Source organism: Biomphalaria glabrata, chromosome 15, assembly GCF_947242115.1.
Source record: "Biomphalaria glabrata chromosome 15, xgBioGlab47.1, whole genome shotgun sequence".
In the NCBI taxonomy this organism is placed as follows: domain Eukaryota; kingdom Metazoa; phylum Mollusca; class Gastropoda; family Planorbidae; genus Biomphalaria; species Biomphalaria glabrata.
Window position 1 is genome coordinate 2,264,946 of NC_074725.1, and position 20,484 is coordinate 2,285,429.

A 20,484-nucleotide genomic window follows, 5' to 3' on the forward strand; every position below is an offset into this window, starting at 1 on the left:
GCAGTTATACGCGGGACTTACAATGTAGACTTTAAAAATGTATCTCTAGATCTAAATCCTAACTTATCACAGAGAGAGAGAGAGAGAGGGAATTACAGCAGTTTTTCTCATTGTCACAATATCCCGCTGATGCTTCGCTGCGCTTTTCCTTGCAATCAATTTCAAAATAATATGCCTACTATCTTCACGATTCCTCTTAGCGAAGCACAATTATTACGCGATGGTAACCATGGTAACAGCCACAAATTTTCTACTATTGACTTGGATAATCCCTGCAGAAAACTACATCCTTGGAGTAATGTGACAGTACCCTCCCCTTCTCCTGCCAGACAAATCAATGAACCCACCCCCCTTTTAACATTTCTTTGCATTCAGTTCCTCTTAAGACGTATTGCAGACTCAAAAAAAAAAAAATAATAATTCTAGCAGACGCTCGTTATTACCTCCCTTGGATGCTCAATGCACGGTCGACCTACACAAGACACGATAAGAAGCCATGTTGCCAACTTAACCAATCTTCCGTGAAAAGTGTAAGATAACTTTTTTTTTTCTTTTAGTAGCAATAGATGGCCACGAGCAGGGGCGGACTGTGTGTCGAAATCGGCCAAGGCATTTCTTTACAATCCGGCCTATAAATTGTTTATCATAATGATATAAGATAAGATAGTATATAAGATAATATAGACCTAATGTTGCTTTTTAGTTTTTAAGTGGATGAAAGCTACAAGAATGTATTTAAGTAAATTGCGATCTATTGGGCGTGGGGTATCATGTGGAATTCAACGACCAACTGCCTTCACTTTTCTCCAACCAATGTCAGGTACCCGAAATTAAAAAAAACACAGTCTTTAACAGGATTTGGAAGCCAAGCGCCTTACCAATCAGCCAACGCGCCTTTTGTCTACGAATGTAGGCTAGTGCATTATTTCGGAAAAATGTGTTAGATTAAATTAATATTTCACTGTAAAAAGATTTTTTTTACTCTATTAAAAGTCACTTTTATAAGATACTATAAAACTTTAATTTAGTACGTGTCATAATGACATCTATGAGGCTCTTTAGATGGCCCTACCGGCCCTGCCGTCCCACCGAGGAATTTGCCTGAATGCCAATATGGCCAATCCGTTTCTGGCCAGGGGCATTCAAAATAATTTTATTTTCCAATTTTTACAAGTAATAGTATTAGAAATTATACAGCTCTGTAAATCGGAATACAGGAGGAGACCCACATCCGTCTTCCATTCTTGTTTTTATGTGTGTAACTGAGTCTATTTAAACATTTTTATTATTGATAGACATAGCTCTGTTTAAATGGAATATTATTTTGCTGTTACAAGGACTGACTTTAAAACATTTGAACAATCATTATATTATTATATCCAATTATTTTTATCTTTAATTTATTCGGTACATAAACACACACAGACACATACATATATACAGCTTGAAATGTTAGCACTAAAAAACTCTGGAATCTAGTGGGTTTTTAAAAAATGTTATTATAAATAACTGTAATTTGGATACATTGCCTTGTGACTGGGTGTTGTTACTACGATACAAAAGCGATACAAAAACTCATTCGTACCTCACTCGGTCAGACTCTATCACCGCCACTCATTGATCAGTGAACATGAAATTGGATGGCTGCCTGGTCGTGCGGTTTGCACGCTGGACTGTCGTTCAGATTTATCGATGGTCCCGGGTTCAAACCCTGCCCGCTCCCATCCCCCGTCGTCCTGCGGGAGGTTTGGACTAGGAAGTAATTATCTTCAACTCTGAAGGAACATCCGAAACATGTAAAACATTTTACAAACATTTTACAACCAAGATACCTGTGTGTAGTCGCTGAATGAACTCTTTATGTTGTCTGTTGTATTTATGTGTATTTTTCTGTTGTGTTGTCTTTATATGAGAAACGAGCCCTTGTAATCACAACGAATTTCCGTAAGGATCAATAAAGCAGTCTTAGTCTTAGTCTTAGATATGTATTAAAGAGTATACAGATATTCAGAATTATTGTAGTGGTCTTCTACATGCTATCTATTTAAGTCTTATATATTTGTCTTATAACAAAGCACATATTAGGTCTACCAGCCTTTATTAGTAACAGGATTACAATAGTAAACAAAGCACACACACACACACATATATAGCTACATATGTCTTAACTCTTAATATCTAATATATATGTATATATGTTACATAAAGGTTACAAGATCAAAGGTGTATTTCTTCATTCTAATCCTGAGTTATCGACCCTTTCTGGGCTTCATACTTCAAAACTGTCCACTGGCTTGATGGTCAAAAATAAAGGGTCGTCCAAGTGGCAGAGCGATTGGGACAAAATGCACTCCAGTAAACAGACCAGCAGTACTCCTGGTCTTCCTCCTGATGGAACAACTACCAGTAAGTGAGAATTCATTATTGATAGAGTCTGTCTGTCTCTCTCTCTCTCTGTTAACTCCTACTATTTTTTACTCTTGCTCCTTCCATGGATCAATATTTCCGAATGAAGAACGAACACTTACATATAGTTACAATAATTTTAGTGATAAATGTTGTTTTTTTTTTGATACTTTGAAACTAAACAGAATATAAAAGTTATAAGATAATGTGGCCAGGTACAAGATGTTACTTCAAAATTTGATGCTGCAGCCAGAGCAGTCGGCATGGAAACATCAATTGTAAGAATAAATGGCTCTAACTCTAAATCAACACCAACAATAAACTCAGGTGTACTTAAAAAAAACAGTCTTAGGTACTCTAAATTTTTAATTTACATAAATGATTTCTCAAACTGCATTAGTTCAGGAACAAAAGTCAGATTATTTGCAGACGATTGCATAAATATATAAAACAATAAAAACAATACAAGATACAGAGTTACAAGGAGAATTAGATTAATCAATGAAATTGGAATCAAATGGAGCATGCCTTTCCCCCCAGAAAAATGTCATTTATTAAGAGTTAAAAAAAAATAATAATAAAACAATACATTTCACTTATCTTATTCACGGTAAACCAGTAACCCAGACTAAAAACAAAAAATACCTAGGTGTTATAATACATGAAAACAATGACGTAATCCAAATATTGATCAAATTATTTAAAACTCAAACAAAGCATTTACTTTACCTTTACCTTTATCTATCCCCTAGTCTGTTGGACCGTTGGGGCACCAAGCAAGACTCGTCGACCGTCTTTCTCCATTCCTCCCTGTCTTTTCACTTTAAAAGAGAGTTTTTTTTTTACTCTCTCAAAAGTCACTTTATAAGATACTATAAAACTTTACTATAAAACTATAAAACCGCACCCCCTGCACTTCCCTAGTGACGCTCCTGGACTCAGGCAACCCATTCCATGCTCTAATAGCACTAGGAAAGAAGGAGCATTTGTACAACTTTGTCCTAGCATATGGAACAAGGAATCTGCCTATGGTAATGACAGGGCTGATTTTGACACACAGTTCGCCCCCGAAGCCTTGTATAGTGCCTCATATATTTGAAATCTTAATTCTTATTACATGCAATTTTACAATAGCCTATCAATTTTAAAGACAATAAATTGAAAAAAATTCTGTATAAAAAAGCTTGTTTGTATTCAGTTATAAACTTTATCGTCACGTTCCATGTTTTCATTTCGTGTTACAAATATCTTGTAACGTGTCAGTCACAAAGAAATATTGCCTTGTTAAACAAAAAAAAAAAAAAAAAACGCCTAAAGCACTGAGTCCTGAGATTTGGACAAAGTTGGCATTACAATAAAAGTGCCGTCTGCTTCAAGAACTTCACATCGAGGCCTGATTCGTTCACAATCTGATTTATTGGGGTCACCTTGGACTGATTTTGGAAGTAATACAATTTCCTTGGGGAAAGCAATCACCTGAAATTGTGTAACCGGAATTTTCCATAAAGTTAGAGATTTGTTATTCAAGAAATAGTAGCCCACGTCAGTGGCGTGTCTCTCTTGTTGTGTATGTGTGTATTTAACAATAATCTTTATTATAGTAATTATCCATAAAGAAATGTGTCTGACAATTTCTCCATTACACCAAACAAAACATTTTAACTATAGAAAACAAAACATACATTTACAAACACGAATACACGTGAAATGTTTATATCAGATAGTTGATTTTTTTTTTAATGATTTGATTGTCGGAGAATAAAAGAGTTTTTGTGTCTTTTGTTTTTATAATTGGTGGGCATGTGTACCTGTTTTATGTCTTCAATACTATAAGCTATAAGCTTTGTGATATTGCAGCTTTAAATTTTAGTACAATTTCAAAATGTTGGTAAAAGATGGCCCATAAAAGAGGCAAAGAAAAGAGGCCTAAGGCCCAAGGATTCCTATGATGATAAAGCTAAAACTGAATAGCGAAAATTCTGAGGTTTCCTTTAAAAAAAAAAACAAAAAAAAACCCGGCTTAGATTATGTAGTGAAATGAACATCCTGACATACAAATAAAAATAAAAAAAAACCGGCTTAGATTAAGGAGCGGACATGTGAGGCTTTGTAGAACTTTTTGTTGACCTTTAGATATTTTAGTGTGAGTGATAATCTTTATATCCTCAATCGAGTTTCTCTAATATTGATGGAATTATTGCAGTATATATTGATTCCTCAAGGACACGCAGAAGTTTTGCGATATAATTACAGCTGCTTTTCCCTATTGATCATTCGACATTTGGTGGATACATGTAAGAAGTTATCTAACTGATTTATATTCATCCCAGTGGCACTACGGCCCATGGAGGGACCTGGCCTGCTTTAAAACATCTCTCCATTCTGATCTATCCTGGGCTTTACGTCTCCACGCTTGGACTTTTAGCCTGTACATCATCAAGCCACCGTGCTCGTGGTCTGCCTAATGGGCACTAGCCTTTTGGTCTTTGCCTGTGAACAATCTTTGCTCCTCTGCGCTCTGTCATTCTTTCGAGGTGACCTGCCCCAGCGTCATCTGTTCCATTTTGTTTCCGTCACTACGGAAGGGTCTTAATATAGTTGGTATATTTCTTGGTTGGTGCGAGTCCTCCATTCGGTTTCCTCATGTATGGCACCATAATTTTTTCCGACTTTTTTCTCTGTTTCCCAAGTAATTAGCAGATTTCTGATGTATTTTTGTCACTGCCCAGGTATCACTTGCATAACTGATTTATCTCACCAGAAAAAAAAAAACTACAACATAGATTTGGCCCTCAAGAGAAAAGAACAAATGCATAATATAAGTGTGTGTAAGACACACATTTTTTTTTAGAAAAGATACCAACAACAGAGCTAGACAGGCCTTATAGAGTGGAACCCCCCAGGGAACAAGACGTAGAGGAAGACCAAAAAGAACATGGCTTCGCAGTGTACTAGAGGAAGACGAGAAGACCGGGAAGAGCTGGGAAGCCAAACAAAACTAGCAAGAGACGGTGGAGAGTGTCGTGTCTTTACTGAGGCCCTATGTTCCATGAGGAACGCAAAGGAAAGATGATGAAGATGAAGACACACATGTTGCTGCTAATCACCAATGTCTGATCATAGCGATCAGCACGAGAAGCTAGCGATGAGCTGAAGTCTCTCGCTTCTGAGAAAGTTGCCAATTCCAAGTTGCCGACGTAGTACTATCGTGCCAGCAGTGAGTCAACACATAACTACGGCTAAGGAAATTAGAAGCAAAGCTTCTGTCTGTCTGTCTGTCTGTCTGTCTGTCCGGGTGGATGCCTTGACACGTTATTTCCTGCCACTTCTCACGGTTGAAAGTGCAGTTCTTTCCCTTTATTAAGCTTTGTTTTTGTTTTTTAAATACTTTTGTTTTTATGTTTTGCTGATTATATTCTTGTGTAGCGTATCTTTCACGCTACAGCAAGCTCGGTGTAGCATACAGCCGTGACGTGGCAACGAGCTAGGTCTAAACTGCCCACAGATTGCGACGTCACAGTTGACGGCGATTAGAATGGAATAAATAGAAGCACTGAACTACATAAATAAAAGAGGTCATTGCTTGGCAAAGCGTATGGTCAAGCAGTCCAGTCATATAAAGTTATTTTCCTCTTTGACACACTGATACAGGCCGTTGAAAAAAAAATGAGTAGATTTTTATTTTTTAGTAAACTTATTAATACAAAGCTTATATCAACTCACTCTGTCAGTCTGGTAAAAAGTTTGTACACGTTATTTCTCCCACACCCAATCTCGGATTAAGCTGAAACCTGGCACAATTATTTCTTTTACCTGACAACACAAGAAACCATTAAAAAAAAGCCAATTAAGTTAATTGGCTATTGGTAATTAATTATTTTGTTTGGTATTTCGAACAAGGGAAAGTAATAGTTATTGACTGAAGTGGTGGCATAAGGTTAGGGTTAGTCCCCTTTATAGATCGCCGCTTTAAAGTAAGTTTGAAACAAACAATACATAACTATACAATCTTCTATAGTCACAAACACCTCACCTAGCTTAGTGGTTAGTATGTCGGCTGTAAGAGGCGTGAGCCATGAGTTCGAAAAAAGGCGTTCGAACTCCTTTAAAAAAATGCTTTTAAAACCGATTACGGTAAAATTCACCATTCTTTCTCTTTCTCCCCCCCCCCCCCTCCCCAACCCCGTTTTTCCAACTGGTCCAGATAAGTGATAGAATCATAGCGTATTGAGAAAGCTAAAACCGTGAAATAGAGCTAAACAAAGACTATATTTTAAAATTGTTATAATCGAGCAGATTTATTGTATCTTTGGTCTCGATCTATTAAAAATTTAATGACATGACTGATCCACACTAATTGAAATAATTACGCTTTAAATAATCTTTTCTTTTAAAAAGAATTTTTTATGTTTTTCTTGTCACTTAATGAAATCTAGCCATTCCTTGGTCTTCCACATGCTTAAGGAACAAAGAAAGTGTCAACTATTTACTCCAGTGTTTGTTTTGGCGTGGGTGCATCATCATCAGGTCCCGTGTAAACATCCTTCCATGCTCATATCACGCATCCTAACATTCTCACATCTTTAGGCCCAGATAACTCTGACCAAAGACCTTTGTACCAAGCAGATAAAAGAAAACAGTGGTTATCAGCCCTTGGTTCAGTTTAATTAGGTTAGTCTGTTTGCCCTATATCTATTTATAGGTGTCTGGAATCTGGGCCACAAGAGATAAAAAGTTTTTTAAATAAACAAAAACATACCGGTTGACAAATAATAAACACTGAAGGTCCTCAAATTATTCTAAACGGCCTCTTATGGTGTAATGTGAGTACATTGAGATGGTAATAATACACTAAAAAAATATTATTATTTTTAAATAAGTGTTACTGTTTTAACTATTTTGATTCAAATCATGTAATTAATTTATAATAGATCCAGAATATCAATAATACATTTGTGCATTTGAAAATATTTTTACCAATTGTTTTTGTTTTAGAATTTAGATTTTTTTTAAAAAAAAAAAGGGAAATCACCGCACAATCACGCAAAATAGTGGAATGTTTATCTGTCCCTTTAATAATTAATTTAATTAATTAACTTGCACTAACTGCTTACATAATCTGTAATTTTTTTTATTCACTCATGTATTATTTCCGACAATGAATACTTGTGCAAAGCTTCAACTTGATACTAGAATGGGAAGTTGGAGAAGAAACATGTAAAAGAATACACCCAGACGGTTAGAAAGATAGAGAGTGAGTTGATATAAGCTTTGTAATAAATACGCTTGCTTAAGAGGTTCTAATTATATCGGAGCCTCATTTTAAGCAAGTAGGTCAAGCTATTTTTATCCGTTGTCAACAATCATTCACCATTCTTGTCCAGCACTTTAAAGTCTGTAATTGGACTTGTCAATCAATAGCTATTGATCATTCCCCAGTCTATTGATCTATCAGCTGTTAGACGGCAGATTTAACGATCTGACGATAGTCCGATTCCCCTTTTGAAAGTACTCCCTTTAGACCTAACATTTGCATTGGCTTTCTTTTAGCAAAAGGTTTTAAAAAAAGATGAACTCAGGGGAGGCTAAACGTTGAATACTGACGGTTGCTATGTAAAAGTACACATCTCATTTATGGGCCCTGATTTCATCGATTGGGTTGTGTTTGGATTTGAAATGAAATAGATTTTGAGACGATATAATCGGATATATTGAAGTAAAGACTTAATGCTTGCATTGTTAAAACAAAAATCTGTAAAGTGTTTATTTTGATCCAACTATTTTGCAATGGATGCTTTATTAGCGTGGTAATGAAATATGTCAGATATGAACTCGTTTATCAGGCTTTAAACTACATCTGTGGCTTGGATTGTCTTAGGGCATACAGATTATATAACTAGTTAAATAGTCAAGTTACAAGAGTCAAGTTTCTCACTGTGGTGTTGGCAAGGTAGGCTATAACATTGTTACGCAGTCAGTAGATTTTTCAGAAGATTAAGCTAACTCTGCCTTGGTCTTACATTGATGTGGTCTAACATTGGCCTGGTGTCACATTGCCGTGGTCTCACTCTGCCTTGGTCTTACATTGATGTGGTCTAACATTGGCCTGGTGTCACGTTGCCGTGGTCTCACTCTGACATGGTCTTACACCGACGTGGTCTAAAATTGGCCTGGTGTCACATTGCCGTGGTCTCACTCTGACATGGTCTTACACAGAAAAACAACTCCTAGATACCCCCTCCCCCCCCCCAACTGGTCCACAAATGAGATTGGACCAAAGCGCTATGAGCATGCTATAAGCATGAAAGTAGCGCTATATAAAAGCTATAATAATAATGATAAGAATAATTATACAATCAGCAGGGCTTAACTTTAGGCGCCCAGATTTGAAAGTGTTCTTTGTCTATCTTTTAATTCTTTTTTCTCTCTATATATAAAGGCCTATATCTTCTGATTTAAGACATTCTGATAATGATTTCATTATTGTGGGTAGTTGTGATCCCTAGTGAGATTATAGGTGATACCCAGTGTTAGTATAGGTGTTCCAAATGAGGTAGAAGACTAGAAGAATATTTTTATTTAAATGAAAATTAACAAAAGTTTAGGATAGTACCAAGGTATTTAAAAGTTTTCACTATTTCAATAGTCTCTCCAGCTACCGAAACAATATCAATTTCCTTGGTTTCTCTACGAAAATCGATTATCATTTCTATATCTATCGCTCTCTCTCTCTCTATATATATATATATTTCCCTCTCTCTCTCTTTCTCTGTATCTCTCTCTCTCTCTCAGTTACTTTTTCTCTCATCCTCTTTCTTTGTCTTTCGGTTGTAAGCATTTTTAGAGTTCCCCTTTCAGCATTAAACTGTCCTGTGTATTTCTATAAAGCACCATGTTTCCTTCTAGTCATGACGTCAACACTATGCCACTTGTCTATGACCTGAAACTTCTCCCGGTTCGTCGAACCCAGAAAGCTGGGTGTCTATAAATAGCGCTTGATTGCCTCCCTCTGATCAATAGTGTATGAGTTCCAATTATAGAAAAGAACGATTCTAAAATTAGGCACACGTGATTCATTTAGTAACAGTTCTACTTGGTTCTAATTGATTGGTATGAGTCCCAAGCCTGGCAAGCTCGTGAGAGTGACAAATAGGATAGTCTTCAGCCCTGATCATTGACCTTAAATGTAAAGATGACAGTCTTGAACCCTGACCTTAGACATTTGATGTAAAGATAATAGTTCCGAGGTATAGCCTGTGATAAACATTGTAAAGATAATCGACTTATCTTCTGACGTGAACGCTTCATCTTATTTAGTGTTGAGTGATGGATGTACGTTTTATTTTCTTTTGACATTTACTGTTTATCTTTAAATATCACTAGTAGTAATATACTTAATAATCCAAATACCAATGTAGAACATACATTATAACCTGAGACAACTTAGACAAGTTCTTCTCTATAATGGAAAATATATACTGTTGAATCTGGTTAATCGGACTGACTGTTTATAGGAACGGCCGGTTATTAGGACTAAAACAATCACATCTCGATGTGGCCCGATTAACCAGATTAACATCAGAAATCATCATGTCTTGCAAAAAAAAAAAAAAGTAATCTCTAACCCGTCTTGTCTCTACTTGTTTTCTTCTATACTCTCTAAACAACTCTGAGTATTGCGTTATTATTAATAAGGTAAGGCCGAGTTAGAGATTAGAGAAGGGCCGGCCTTAGGCATAAGCAAACTAGGCAGCCGCCTAAGGCCTCCGAACAAGGATTCTAAAAATAGTTTTTTTTCTGAAAAGAAACAGCGAAGCTTGTGCCTAATCTAATTCTTGGGAGTCACTAGGTTTTAAATAAATTGTGCTATTTTATTTTTTCGCTGTTTATTTTTTATTTTTCTATTTCATTTGGGGCCCACCAAATTCACTTCGCTTAGAGCCTCCAATTATCTAAGACCGGCCCTGATTGGAGATTTAAACAATCTATAAATATATACGTACTAGTTTTCTCTACTTGGTTTTAAATAAATTGTGCTATTTTATTTTTTCGCTGTTTATTTTTTATTTTTCTATTTCATTTGGGGCCCACCAAATTCACTTCGCCTAGAGCCTCCAATTATCTAAGACCGGCCCTGATTAGAGATTTAAACAATCTATAAATATATACGTACTAGTTTTCTCTACTTGGTGCGTGGCAATATCATAATAATAATATCTCATGCAGTGGCGTATCAGCCTTGGCGGGGGGGGGGGGGGGTAAGGTTCATTGCGTTGGGCCGAAGACTTATTAGTGCCCTCAGGGTCCATTGAAAGTTTTAGCTGAATAAGAAGAGGTACAGACATTGAGTCACGTGAAACTAGCCACTTGTAAAAAGGTCGGTACTGAATGGATAGTGTGAAACAATCTATAAATATATACGTACTAGTTTTCTCTACTTGGTGTGTGGCAAAATATGTGGGTCACAGCTGTTGCTGCGCAGCCACGGGAAATACTGCATTCATCACTAATCTTCGGACTCGAAGACAAGCCTTATTATTATTATGTCACTATATAGCTCGATTGACCTAGGAACACGCCGCTACACGCGTATGACATAGGAATGATTATTATTATTATTATCGAAGAAAATAGAATCCCGGTATTTGCATCCTCTATTATGATTTTATATTTAACTTTCGGTGCCATTCTGAATGGAAAGCGCGACATATAGTGCCTATACCTTTGTAGACGATATGAAGATTCTTTATAAGTACCTGTAAGTGTATTCTGTTTGATATATAGATTTATATTTGATGCTATCCCCATTAGTTTTTAAAATTAATTTAGTTTTTGGTAAATTAATCTTGTATTTAAAAAAGCTTTTATAAAAATGAATGCTGCAACTATCTTTTTTTTTTGAGTTACGGTACAAAATGCAATCTAAAATGATCCATTTGTCACGTCACACACTGCAAATTGCCTTGGGCTGTATTCCCTTGTCTCTATTTTTAGCCCAGTTTTTGCCTTCGCTATCGATGTTTTCTGATGTTTCAATATTTAAAATGTTTTCACTATCTTTTGATTCATCTTTCTGTCGCCTTACAATAGTCTAAGACCCTAGTTGTATGGATACATTAGTCTGGGGGGGGGATGTATAGCTTTTATCCTGGCGGTAGTCCATATTTATTCAAGGGGGTTCCATTATAGTCTGTTCTCACTTATATTTGTATTTCAAGTATTGATCTGTCTGAAAGTGTCTGCCGTTTAGATACAATAATGCATTAAGTCCTGATTTATATTGTTTCGTTATGTTATGTTAATAATCTTTAGGAGGATAAGCTTTTAATGTTACTGTTTCTCGGCATTAGACAGATCATAGGTTTAAACTAAAAATCAAAGGTTCAATAAATGTCTTTTAAAAATGTGAAAAAAAAACGTGAAATGTTGGCTAAAAGTTAAAATTGATACTGGGAATAAAAGAACAAAACATTCTAGTCTAGTATATATGATGAAAACCGCTTAAACGCAATTCTCTTAATTTCAAAATCTAACTCCTTGCTGTAAAAGTATTGATGACAAACATACAGGTGTGTGTAAACTATAAGACCGTAGTGACCTGTGAGGGTAGCCATTCTATAAGACCGTAGTGACCTGTGAGGGTAGCCATTCTATAAGACCGTAGTGACCTGTGAGGGTAGCCATTCTATAAGACCGTAGTGACCTGTGAGGGGAGCCATTCTATAAGACCGTAGTGACCTGTGAGGGTAGCCATTCTATAAGACCGTAGTGACCTGTGAGGGGAGCCATTCTATAAGACCGTAGTGACCTGTGAGGGGAGCCATTCTATAAGACCGTAGTGACCTGTGAGGGTAGCCATTCTATAAGACCGTAGTGACCTGTGAGGGGAGCCATTCTATAAGACCGTAGTGACCTGTGAGGGTAGCCATTCTATAAGACCGTAGTGACCTGTGAGGGGAGCCATTCTATAAGACCGTAGTGACCTGTGAGGGGAGCCATTCTATAAGACCGTAGTGACCTGTGAGGGTAGCCATTCTATAAGACCGTAGTGACCTGTGAGGGGAGCCATTCTATAAGACCGTAGTGACCTGTGAGGGGAGCCATTCTATAAGACCGTAGTGACCTGTGAGGGGAGCCATTCTATAAGACCGTAGTGACCTGTGAGGGTAGCCATTCTATAAGACCGTAGTGACCTGTGAGGGGAGCCATTCTATAAGACCGTAGTGACCTGTGAGGGGAGCCATTCTATAAGACCGTAGTGACCTGTGAGGGTAGCCATTCTATAAGACCGTAGTGACCTGTGAGGGGAGCCATTCTATAAGACCGTAGTGACCTGTGAGGGGAGCCATTCTATAAGACCGTAGTGACCTGTGAGGGTTGCCATTCTATAAGACCGTAGTGACCTGTGAGGGTAGCCATTCTATAAGACCGTAGTGACCTGTGAGGGGAGCCATTCTATAAGACCGTAGTGACCTGTGAGGGTAGCCATTCTATAAGACCGTAGTGACCTGTGAGGGTAGTTATTCTATAAGACCGTAGTGACCTGTGAGGGTAGCCATTCTATAAGACCGTAGTGACCTGTGAGGGTAGTCATTCTGTAAGACCGTAGTGACCTGTGAGGGGAGCCTGTGAGGGGAGCGTCTGGTATCGTCATCGACTATTAACAATTGATGAAAATTTCAACTTGATCCGTGAATGGGAAGTGGGAGAAATAATATGTAAAAAAATCCTCCCAGAAAGACAGACAGACAGACAGACATAGTGATTTAAAATAAGCTTTGTAGAAAACAACGAACACTCAGCTATTTTGTGTATATACATCCAAATTTTGTTTCGTATGCTAAGTTCCGGTATTTAGAACGAGCTGAACATAAATGCGGTGTATATTTGCATGCATAATAACTTGGGAATTTCCAACTTCGTTGAGGCTATACAGTTCTCATGCAGTGGCGTATCAGCCTTGGCGCGGGGGGGGGGTAAGGTTCATTACGTTGGGCCGAAGACTTATTAGTGCCCTCAGGGTCCATTGAAAGTTTTAGCTGAATAAGAAGAGGTATAAACATTGAGTCACGTGAAACTAGACACTTGTATAAAGTTGGTACTGAATGGATAGTGTGAAATGACACTGTGCTCGTACAATGCTTCACACACTGAATGACTTTTTGTATATGTACTGATACTTTTTTTTTTTAGAAAAAGCTTTTATATTGCGCATTTCCATACGGACAATAAAGATGATTATTATTATTATGTTAGAAATGAACGAGTAGTCATTCTCTGGCGCTGCCAGGGTCGAGTTTCGCTAAAGAGAAACAAAATTCATCGTAGTCCCTTTAACAGTTTCCACTGAGGAATTTTCTGGTGATGTGGCAGGTCTGCAGCAGTACCGCCCTCTGACAGGCAACGAAGATGTTCCTAGGAATGTTAAGGGCCTTGAAGGTGTCTGTGAGGTCAGTTGTTATTATCCCCTCGGTTGATATAACAATGGGGTATATTGTTATTTTGGACAATTTCTATAGACGCTTAATCTCCAAGCCTAGGTTCCCATATTTTCTTTGTTTTTCTATCTCAGTTTTTCTTAAATTATGAGACAGTGGTACGGCGATATCGATAATGGTAGCGGTTTTTTCTTTTTTATCGATGAACAGCAGATCCGGGCGATCAGAATAGGCCTATCCCAGTACAGCAGATGATCCAGGGAGAGTTTTTGCCTATAACCTGGGAGAGGTTTATCATCACAAATGTTTACACGGAAGAACGATTTGATGATGTCTATATTCATTTCTCTCGTCCATTTGATCCTTTTGGCTCCTCTTGTTCTACCACCAACAGCACCTCTCAATTGTGTGGGGTGCGAGTCAGGGAGTAGACCGACCTCTTGTGTTTGGTCATGAGGTTGTGAATTGCCCTCAGTAAACACTCGACTCATTGGTAAATAATAGTTACCGCCTAATTATTATTATTATTATTATTATTATTATGTTTCGTGTTCGTAGCATGCTCAGGGTTATGGTCCAATTTCTTTTGGTGGATAAATGGGGAGGGGGAGGTATCTGGGAGAAGTTTTCCGTGCTGTCTTTAGGCGCTCAGAAAACACAACTCTGCTCGGGATTCAAACTCGAGCCCCCTTGTTAGGTGGCTGTAGTAACCTTATACAGAACACTAAAAAAAAAACAACATTTCAGAGATTTTATTACACAAGAATGACAAAACAGTTCATAACAACAGAGTGAACATAACACAGCTGATCTAGACTCTAAGCTAGTTTGGCACATCGGTACAGCGCTGTTCCCAACACACACAATAAACATAACTACAAAAGAGTGGATTTGGCCTCTCAGTCATGCATCCCAAACATAGGATGACCAGATCTTTTGTTGTCCCTCTAAGGTTGGCCACCATTACATTCTTGAAACCAGCTAACGAATACAAAGCTACTGCCCCATCGGTCTTGTTTGACTCTACGCTTAGAGCAGCGGTTCTCAACCTTTTATGCTCGGCAACCCCTTTTTACAATCCCCCACTCTGCCGCGGCCCCCACCCACACAGCAATAGAAGAATAGACAATAACAATCCATATTTTTCGATGGTCTTAGGCGACCCCTGGCGAATCGTCAATCGACCCCCCAAAGGGGTCGCGACCCACAGGTTGAGAACCCCTGACTTAGAGAATAACCCTGCTACTGCCTCATCGGTGTTGTTTGACTCTACGCTTAGAGAATAACTCTATTCCAAAGGTAAAATGCTATTATTGCGTGGACCTGATTACTCAGAATCTCGCATTTCACTGAAACTCTTTTAAAGTCAAGTTCAGATAGTAATTTACTTAACTCTTGCGCTCCTAATCGACGATGCCAACGTTGATTTGAGCCCCATTAAACTAAACTGATTTTTGATTTTATAAACATTAATTTGTGTTGTGTAAAAAGAGCATGCTTTCTTCTACATTTTGATACCAAAACATAACGCTTTCTGGTGACAAACAGAAAAAAGTTTAATCATAACAGGATAATGAAATACAAATGAGCGAAACAAATAATACTATCGAAACGAGGAAAATAATTACGGAGAGAAAGAGTTAAGTTGAGACCAAACAAAATGAAAGGTCACGTCAAAAAAAAAAAAAAAAAACAGACGGCGAAGACATTTTAAAAATAATATCCCAGAAGACAACAGTTTTTTTATTTGATTATGTCTGCTTGTCAGGTGACTTACTTCCGTTACATTAGACAGATAATAATGAAAAAAAAAAACAATAATTTTTTTTGTGCGTCTTTCTGTCCGTTCGTCACTTTTTAATTTCAAAACTAAGAAAACTTAAAAGCCCTTTTGAAAATCGTCTCTATATCGTGCTCGAATTTGCTGAAACTTATGCAAACATCTATTTTATGTTTTTCTTTTAGCGACATTTAAGTAAAAGATTTTGCAGTTTAATACAATTCTTTTGATTTTTTTTTAAATTAGCTTTTTATCCCATGTTTTATTATTATTGTACCTAATCCATCACACACACACTCACACACATCCACAAATATCACAAAGTACCTATCATTGTAAAATGTGTGGATTTTCTTAAATAGCTGTGTGTGAACTGCTATCAAAAACAAGTATCTTTTTTTTTAAACTTAGTACAAATACAGGCCAAGAATTTTTACACTTGCTGACGATCTTAGGTCCACGTAGTCTTTAGTGGTGTATTTTTACACTATATCGCCATAGCCTGTAGACATTATGGGTATGATTTATGATTTAATGAGGCATTTTCATTCACAAGGTAACCGAATAGAGATTGACCATTCACTTAATACCCGAAAAGATTAGTACTTGGGAGGTCAGCGATCATTACACTTACTTGTAGACACTACCGTGAGTCAAATTGGAAATCGCTATCGTGTAAAAATGCTAGGGGCAGGTCGTTGTGTTTGAGACACGATACCTTCGTAACATAAAGCTGGCTTTGAAATATTCTTCAGCCGTAGCATCACAAAATTTAGCATTTGTGAATATGTGTGTGTGTTTTGTTTGAAGAGAGAATAGAATAAAGAATGAGAGAAAGAGAGAGCAAGACACAGGGAGGTAGAGAGGACACGAGAGAGAGACACACACAGAGAGGTAGAGAGGACACGAAAGAGAGAGAGAGAGACAGAGAGGTAGAGAGGACATGAGAGAGAGAGACAGAGAGGTAGAGAGGACACGAGAGAGAGAGGTAGAGAGGACATGAGAGAGAGAGAGAGACAGAGAGGTAGAGAGGACACGAGAGAGAGAGACACACAGAGAGGTAGAGAGGACATGAGAGACACAGAGAGGTAGAGAGGACACGAGAGAGAGAAACACAGAGAGGTAGAGAGGACATGAGAGAGAGAGAATCACAGAGAGGTAGAGAGGACACGAGAGAGAGACACAGAGAGGTAGAAAGGACATGACAGAGAGAGAGAGAGAGGTAGAGAGGACACGAGAGAGAGAGAGAGACAAAGAGGTAGAGAGGACACTAGAAAGAGAGAGACACAGAGAGGTAGAGAGGACACGATAGAGAGAGACACAGAGAGGACACGAGAGAGAGAGAGGTAGAGAGGACACGAGAGAGAGAGGTAGAGAGGACACGAGAGAGAGACACAGAGAGGTAGAGAGGACACGATAGAGAGAGAGACAGAGAGGACACGAAAGAGAGAGGTAGAGAGGACACGAGAGAGAGAGCGACAGAGAGGTAGATGGACAGAGAATGACTCACAAATAGAAAGAAAAAGAAGGAGAGAGAAAGAAGAGGAGGCAGAGAGAAATAAAATACAAGTACTTAGATTGAGAAAGAGAGAGAGTCGAATAGTTTATTAAGAATGATTGACTTGTTGAAAGTCTGGTTGAAAGTTTGAACTGATTATGTCAACTGAGAATTACTTTTGGGATCGATTGATTTCTTTTTAGCGAAATGGATTTTAATGTTCGCCTTCACCTTAGGCTGTTGGACCGTTGGGGCACCACACAAGATTTGTCGACCGTCTTTCTCCATTTCTGTCTTTGGCCTTGGATAAAACCAATTTCAATGACAGGTCTGCCCATGTTGTCTTCCCATCACTTCCTCCGTTTGCCTCTTCTTCGTCTTCCTGGTACTGTTCCCTGAAGGAAGTTCTATGGCCATAGAGTTTTAATTAGCGGTTTTTTGTTTTACAGTAGCTAGCAGGTCATCGTGGGGTCCAATCGATGTAATAACCCTGTCTCTAATCTTTTCGTTTGTGATGCGGTCTTTAAATGTGACACCATTTTAAAGTCATAGTTTAACAGTAATTCATAATATGCTGATTCATGTCAAATGATGTCAACTGTGCATTCATAGTAACAACAGCCACACCTGATGTTTGTCACTTAAGTACCCGGATGTTACATGTCATTGCACTTCCCCCTCGCCCCATAAATATGCTCTTGACTATCACCCAATTCTTTGTTACACCTGGCTGATGCAAGAGCCTCGTTGTGTCCTGACCTAGATTTCTTGCAACATTATGAGTGTCCAACATGAGTTCTGTCAGTAGTGTCATCATATAGGAATATATAAATTACGAGCCGACAAGCATTAGGGCTCAAGCAACCCATTCCATGCTCTAATAGCACTAGGGAAGAAAGAGCATTTGTACAAATTTAACCTAGCATAGGAAACGAGGAATGTGCTTTCTGAATATTTTAGTAAATTTTGTTTTTCTATTTGAAGAATTAACCAATGACTTAAATTCTGCCAAGTCACTGGTTTACCTGGCTAGCTCAGGCAATCCATTCCATGCTCTAATAGCACTAGGGAAGAAGGAGTATTTGTACAAATTTGTCCTAGCATTTGGGATGAGGAATGTGCCTTTATCTTTGTGTCTTTCTGAGTATTTTATTAAATTTTGTTATTGTATTTGAAGATTATGGTTCAGTGTTTTATGTATAATAGCTACTTTACTTTTGGGTCTTCTCTCCTGAAGGCTTCCTAAATCTAGTGATTTTACTAAAGGTGCTACTCTAGTCAAATGTGAATATTCGTTTGTTATGAATCGCACTGCTCTATTTTGTGTCTGTCCAAGTTTCTTAATGTTTTCTTGAGTTGAGGGGTCCCAAACAGAGGATACATATTGTATTATTGGCATAACCAAGATTATAGAAATTTCTTTTAATAAACCCTAATGCACAGACGTTACTTCAAAAAAGAAGATAATTACGTCTTACGCAATTCATGTGTCAATCTAGTCATGCATGTTAATCAATGACTTAAACTCTGCCAAGTCGTTGGTTTTCCTGGCTGATTCAGGCAACCTTTTTCATGCTCTAATGGCACTAGGGAAGAAGGGTCACTTGTACGAATTTGTTCTAGCGTATGGAATAAGACTTGACGTAGTCCTGTGTACTCCCAGGGGAGCATAGGGCCGCACCTCTCCACCGAACTCGGTTCTGAGCAGCTTTCTTCATCTGCTCCCATATCATTCCAGTACCCTCAGCTTCACTGATGACTGACCTCTTCCAGGTTTGCTTGGGTCTGCCCACTTTCCTCTTTCCTTGTGGGTTCCAGTCAAGTGCCTGCCTTGCAACATTGGCAGCTGGTTTTCGCAGGGTGTGTCCTATCCAGCTCCATTTTTTGTTTTGTGATGTCTTGGGCTATGGGCTTTTGTCTAGTTCTCTCCCACAAATCGACAGTAGTTATCTTTTCTGGCCACCTAATTCCTAATATCCGGCGTAGGCATCTGTTAACAAAGGTCTGGAGCTTTTCCATATTTGTTTTAGTGACTCTCCAAGTTTCTGTAACCGTATAGAAGATCAGACTTAACGTTTGTATTATAGATTCGTATTTTGTTATGTAGAGATAGTGCCTTAGAGCGCCAGATTGTTTGAAGAGTTGAAAAGGCAAACTTAGCTTTATTGATCCGAATTAGTGTATCATCATCAGATCCACCGTCTTTAATCAACTCTACTTCCCAGATAAGTGAAGTGGTCCTCATCAAGGATGTTCTCTCCCTGTAGCATGATTGGGTTCTCTTGTCTGTTGTTGATCCTCATAACTTCTGTTTTCTTTTTGTTGATTAGAAGTCCAGTTTTTTTTCGCTATTTCTGAGAGTCTGGTCAGTTTGGTCTGGGCATTTTGTTGTGTATGGGAGAGGAGGCAGATGTCATCGGCGAAATCCAGGTCCTCTAAATTTTGTGTTAGTGTCCATTGTATGCCGCTTTTATGGAATTAGAAATATGCCTCTATCTTTGTGTCTTTCTGAGTATTTCATTAGGTTTTTTTTTTTCTATTTGTAACTTATGGTTTAGTATTTTATGTTTTATAGCTACTTTACTTTTATTCTTCTGTCCTGAAGTGTCTCTAAGTTTAGTGATTTTATTAATGGTGTTACTTTAACCAAATTAGAATATAACTATAAATTATGATACTCTAACACAAACATGTACAGACTCTTCGTCTGCAACGGGTCCTTTGTCATGTGACTTAACACTCCGCCATTTCGTATGTAACAATCTACCAGACCTTGCAAATAATGCTAGCTACAAAAGATCATTTTATGAACTGTTTCTGAATTTAGCAAATTATACTTCCATCATATAGACCTTTTTTTACAATTCGTTGACTAATGCTTGCTGAGACATGGGACGTTAAATATTGGTTATAGATCTAGCAAAATTTAATCCCGCCATCTTATATGTGCAATGTGCAGTTCACTACTAGTCTTTTGCAATTTCTGCAGATCTTTTCAGCTTGCAAAATTCTAAACCATATGCACTTTCCCAATTTGTGCATTGATAAGCACCAGGGACTGTCACATTTTCAGCCTCTTTATATTAGTAAAATCCCCATTTTTTGGATACATGACTCTTTATATTTGTACTTCAAAGGGACCTTTCCTGTACCTTTTTTTCACAGCTATTGATATCAATGTTGAAGTATTTAATGTCTTCCCTGGATCATAGCAAAAACAAATGTCAATGATACATCCCAGACTTTAAAAGTAATGAGTTCCCGAGAATTTTTCTCAGCCTCATTGTTAGAGATTTTCACTTAAACTTATAAACAGCTAGCCTTTTGGTTGATTCGGTGTTTTTGTAAAAGTTGGATGATTA

The 20,484-nt window shown here is 37.9% G+C and overlaps 1 protein-coding gene across 1 annotated transcript in view; it reads left to right on the plus strand.

Annotated features, from left to right (window-relative positions):
* The first annotated feature begins 2,195 nt into the window (after positions 1 to 2,195).
* LOC129923161 (uncharacterized) overlaps positions 2,196 to 20,484 on the plus strand; it is a 68,033-nt gene continuing 49,744 nt past the window's right edge. The window contains exon 1 of the mRNA XM_056013024.1: positions 2,196 to 2,406. Within this exon, the coding sequence (XP_055868999.1) occupies positions 2,196 to 2,406 (211 nt within the window). The remainder of the gene's footprint in view (positions 2,407 to 20,484) is intronic.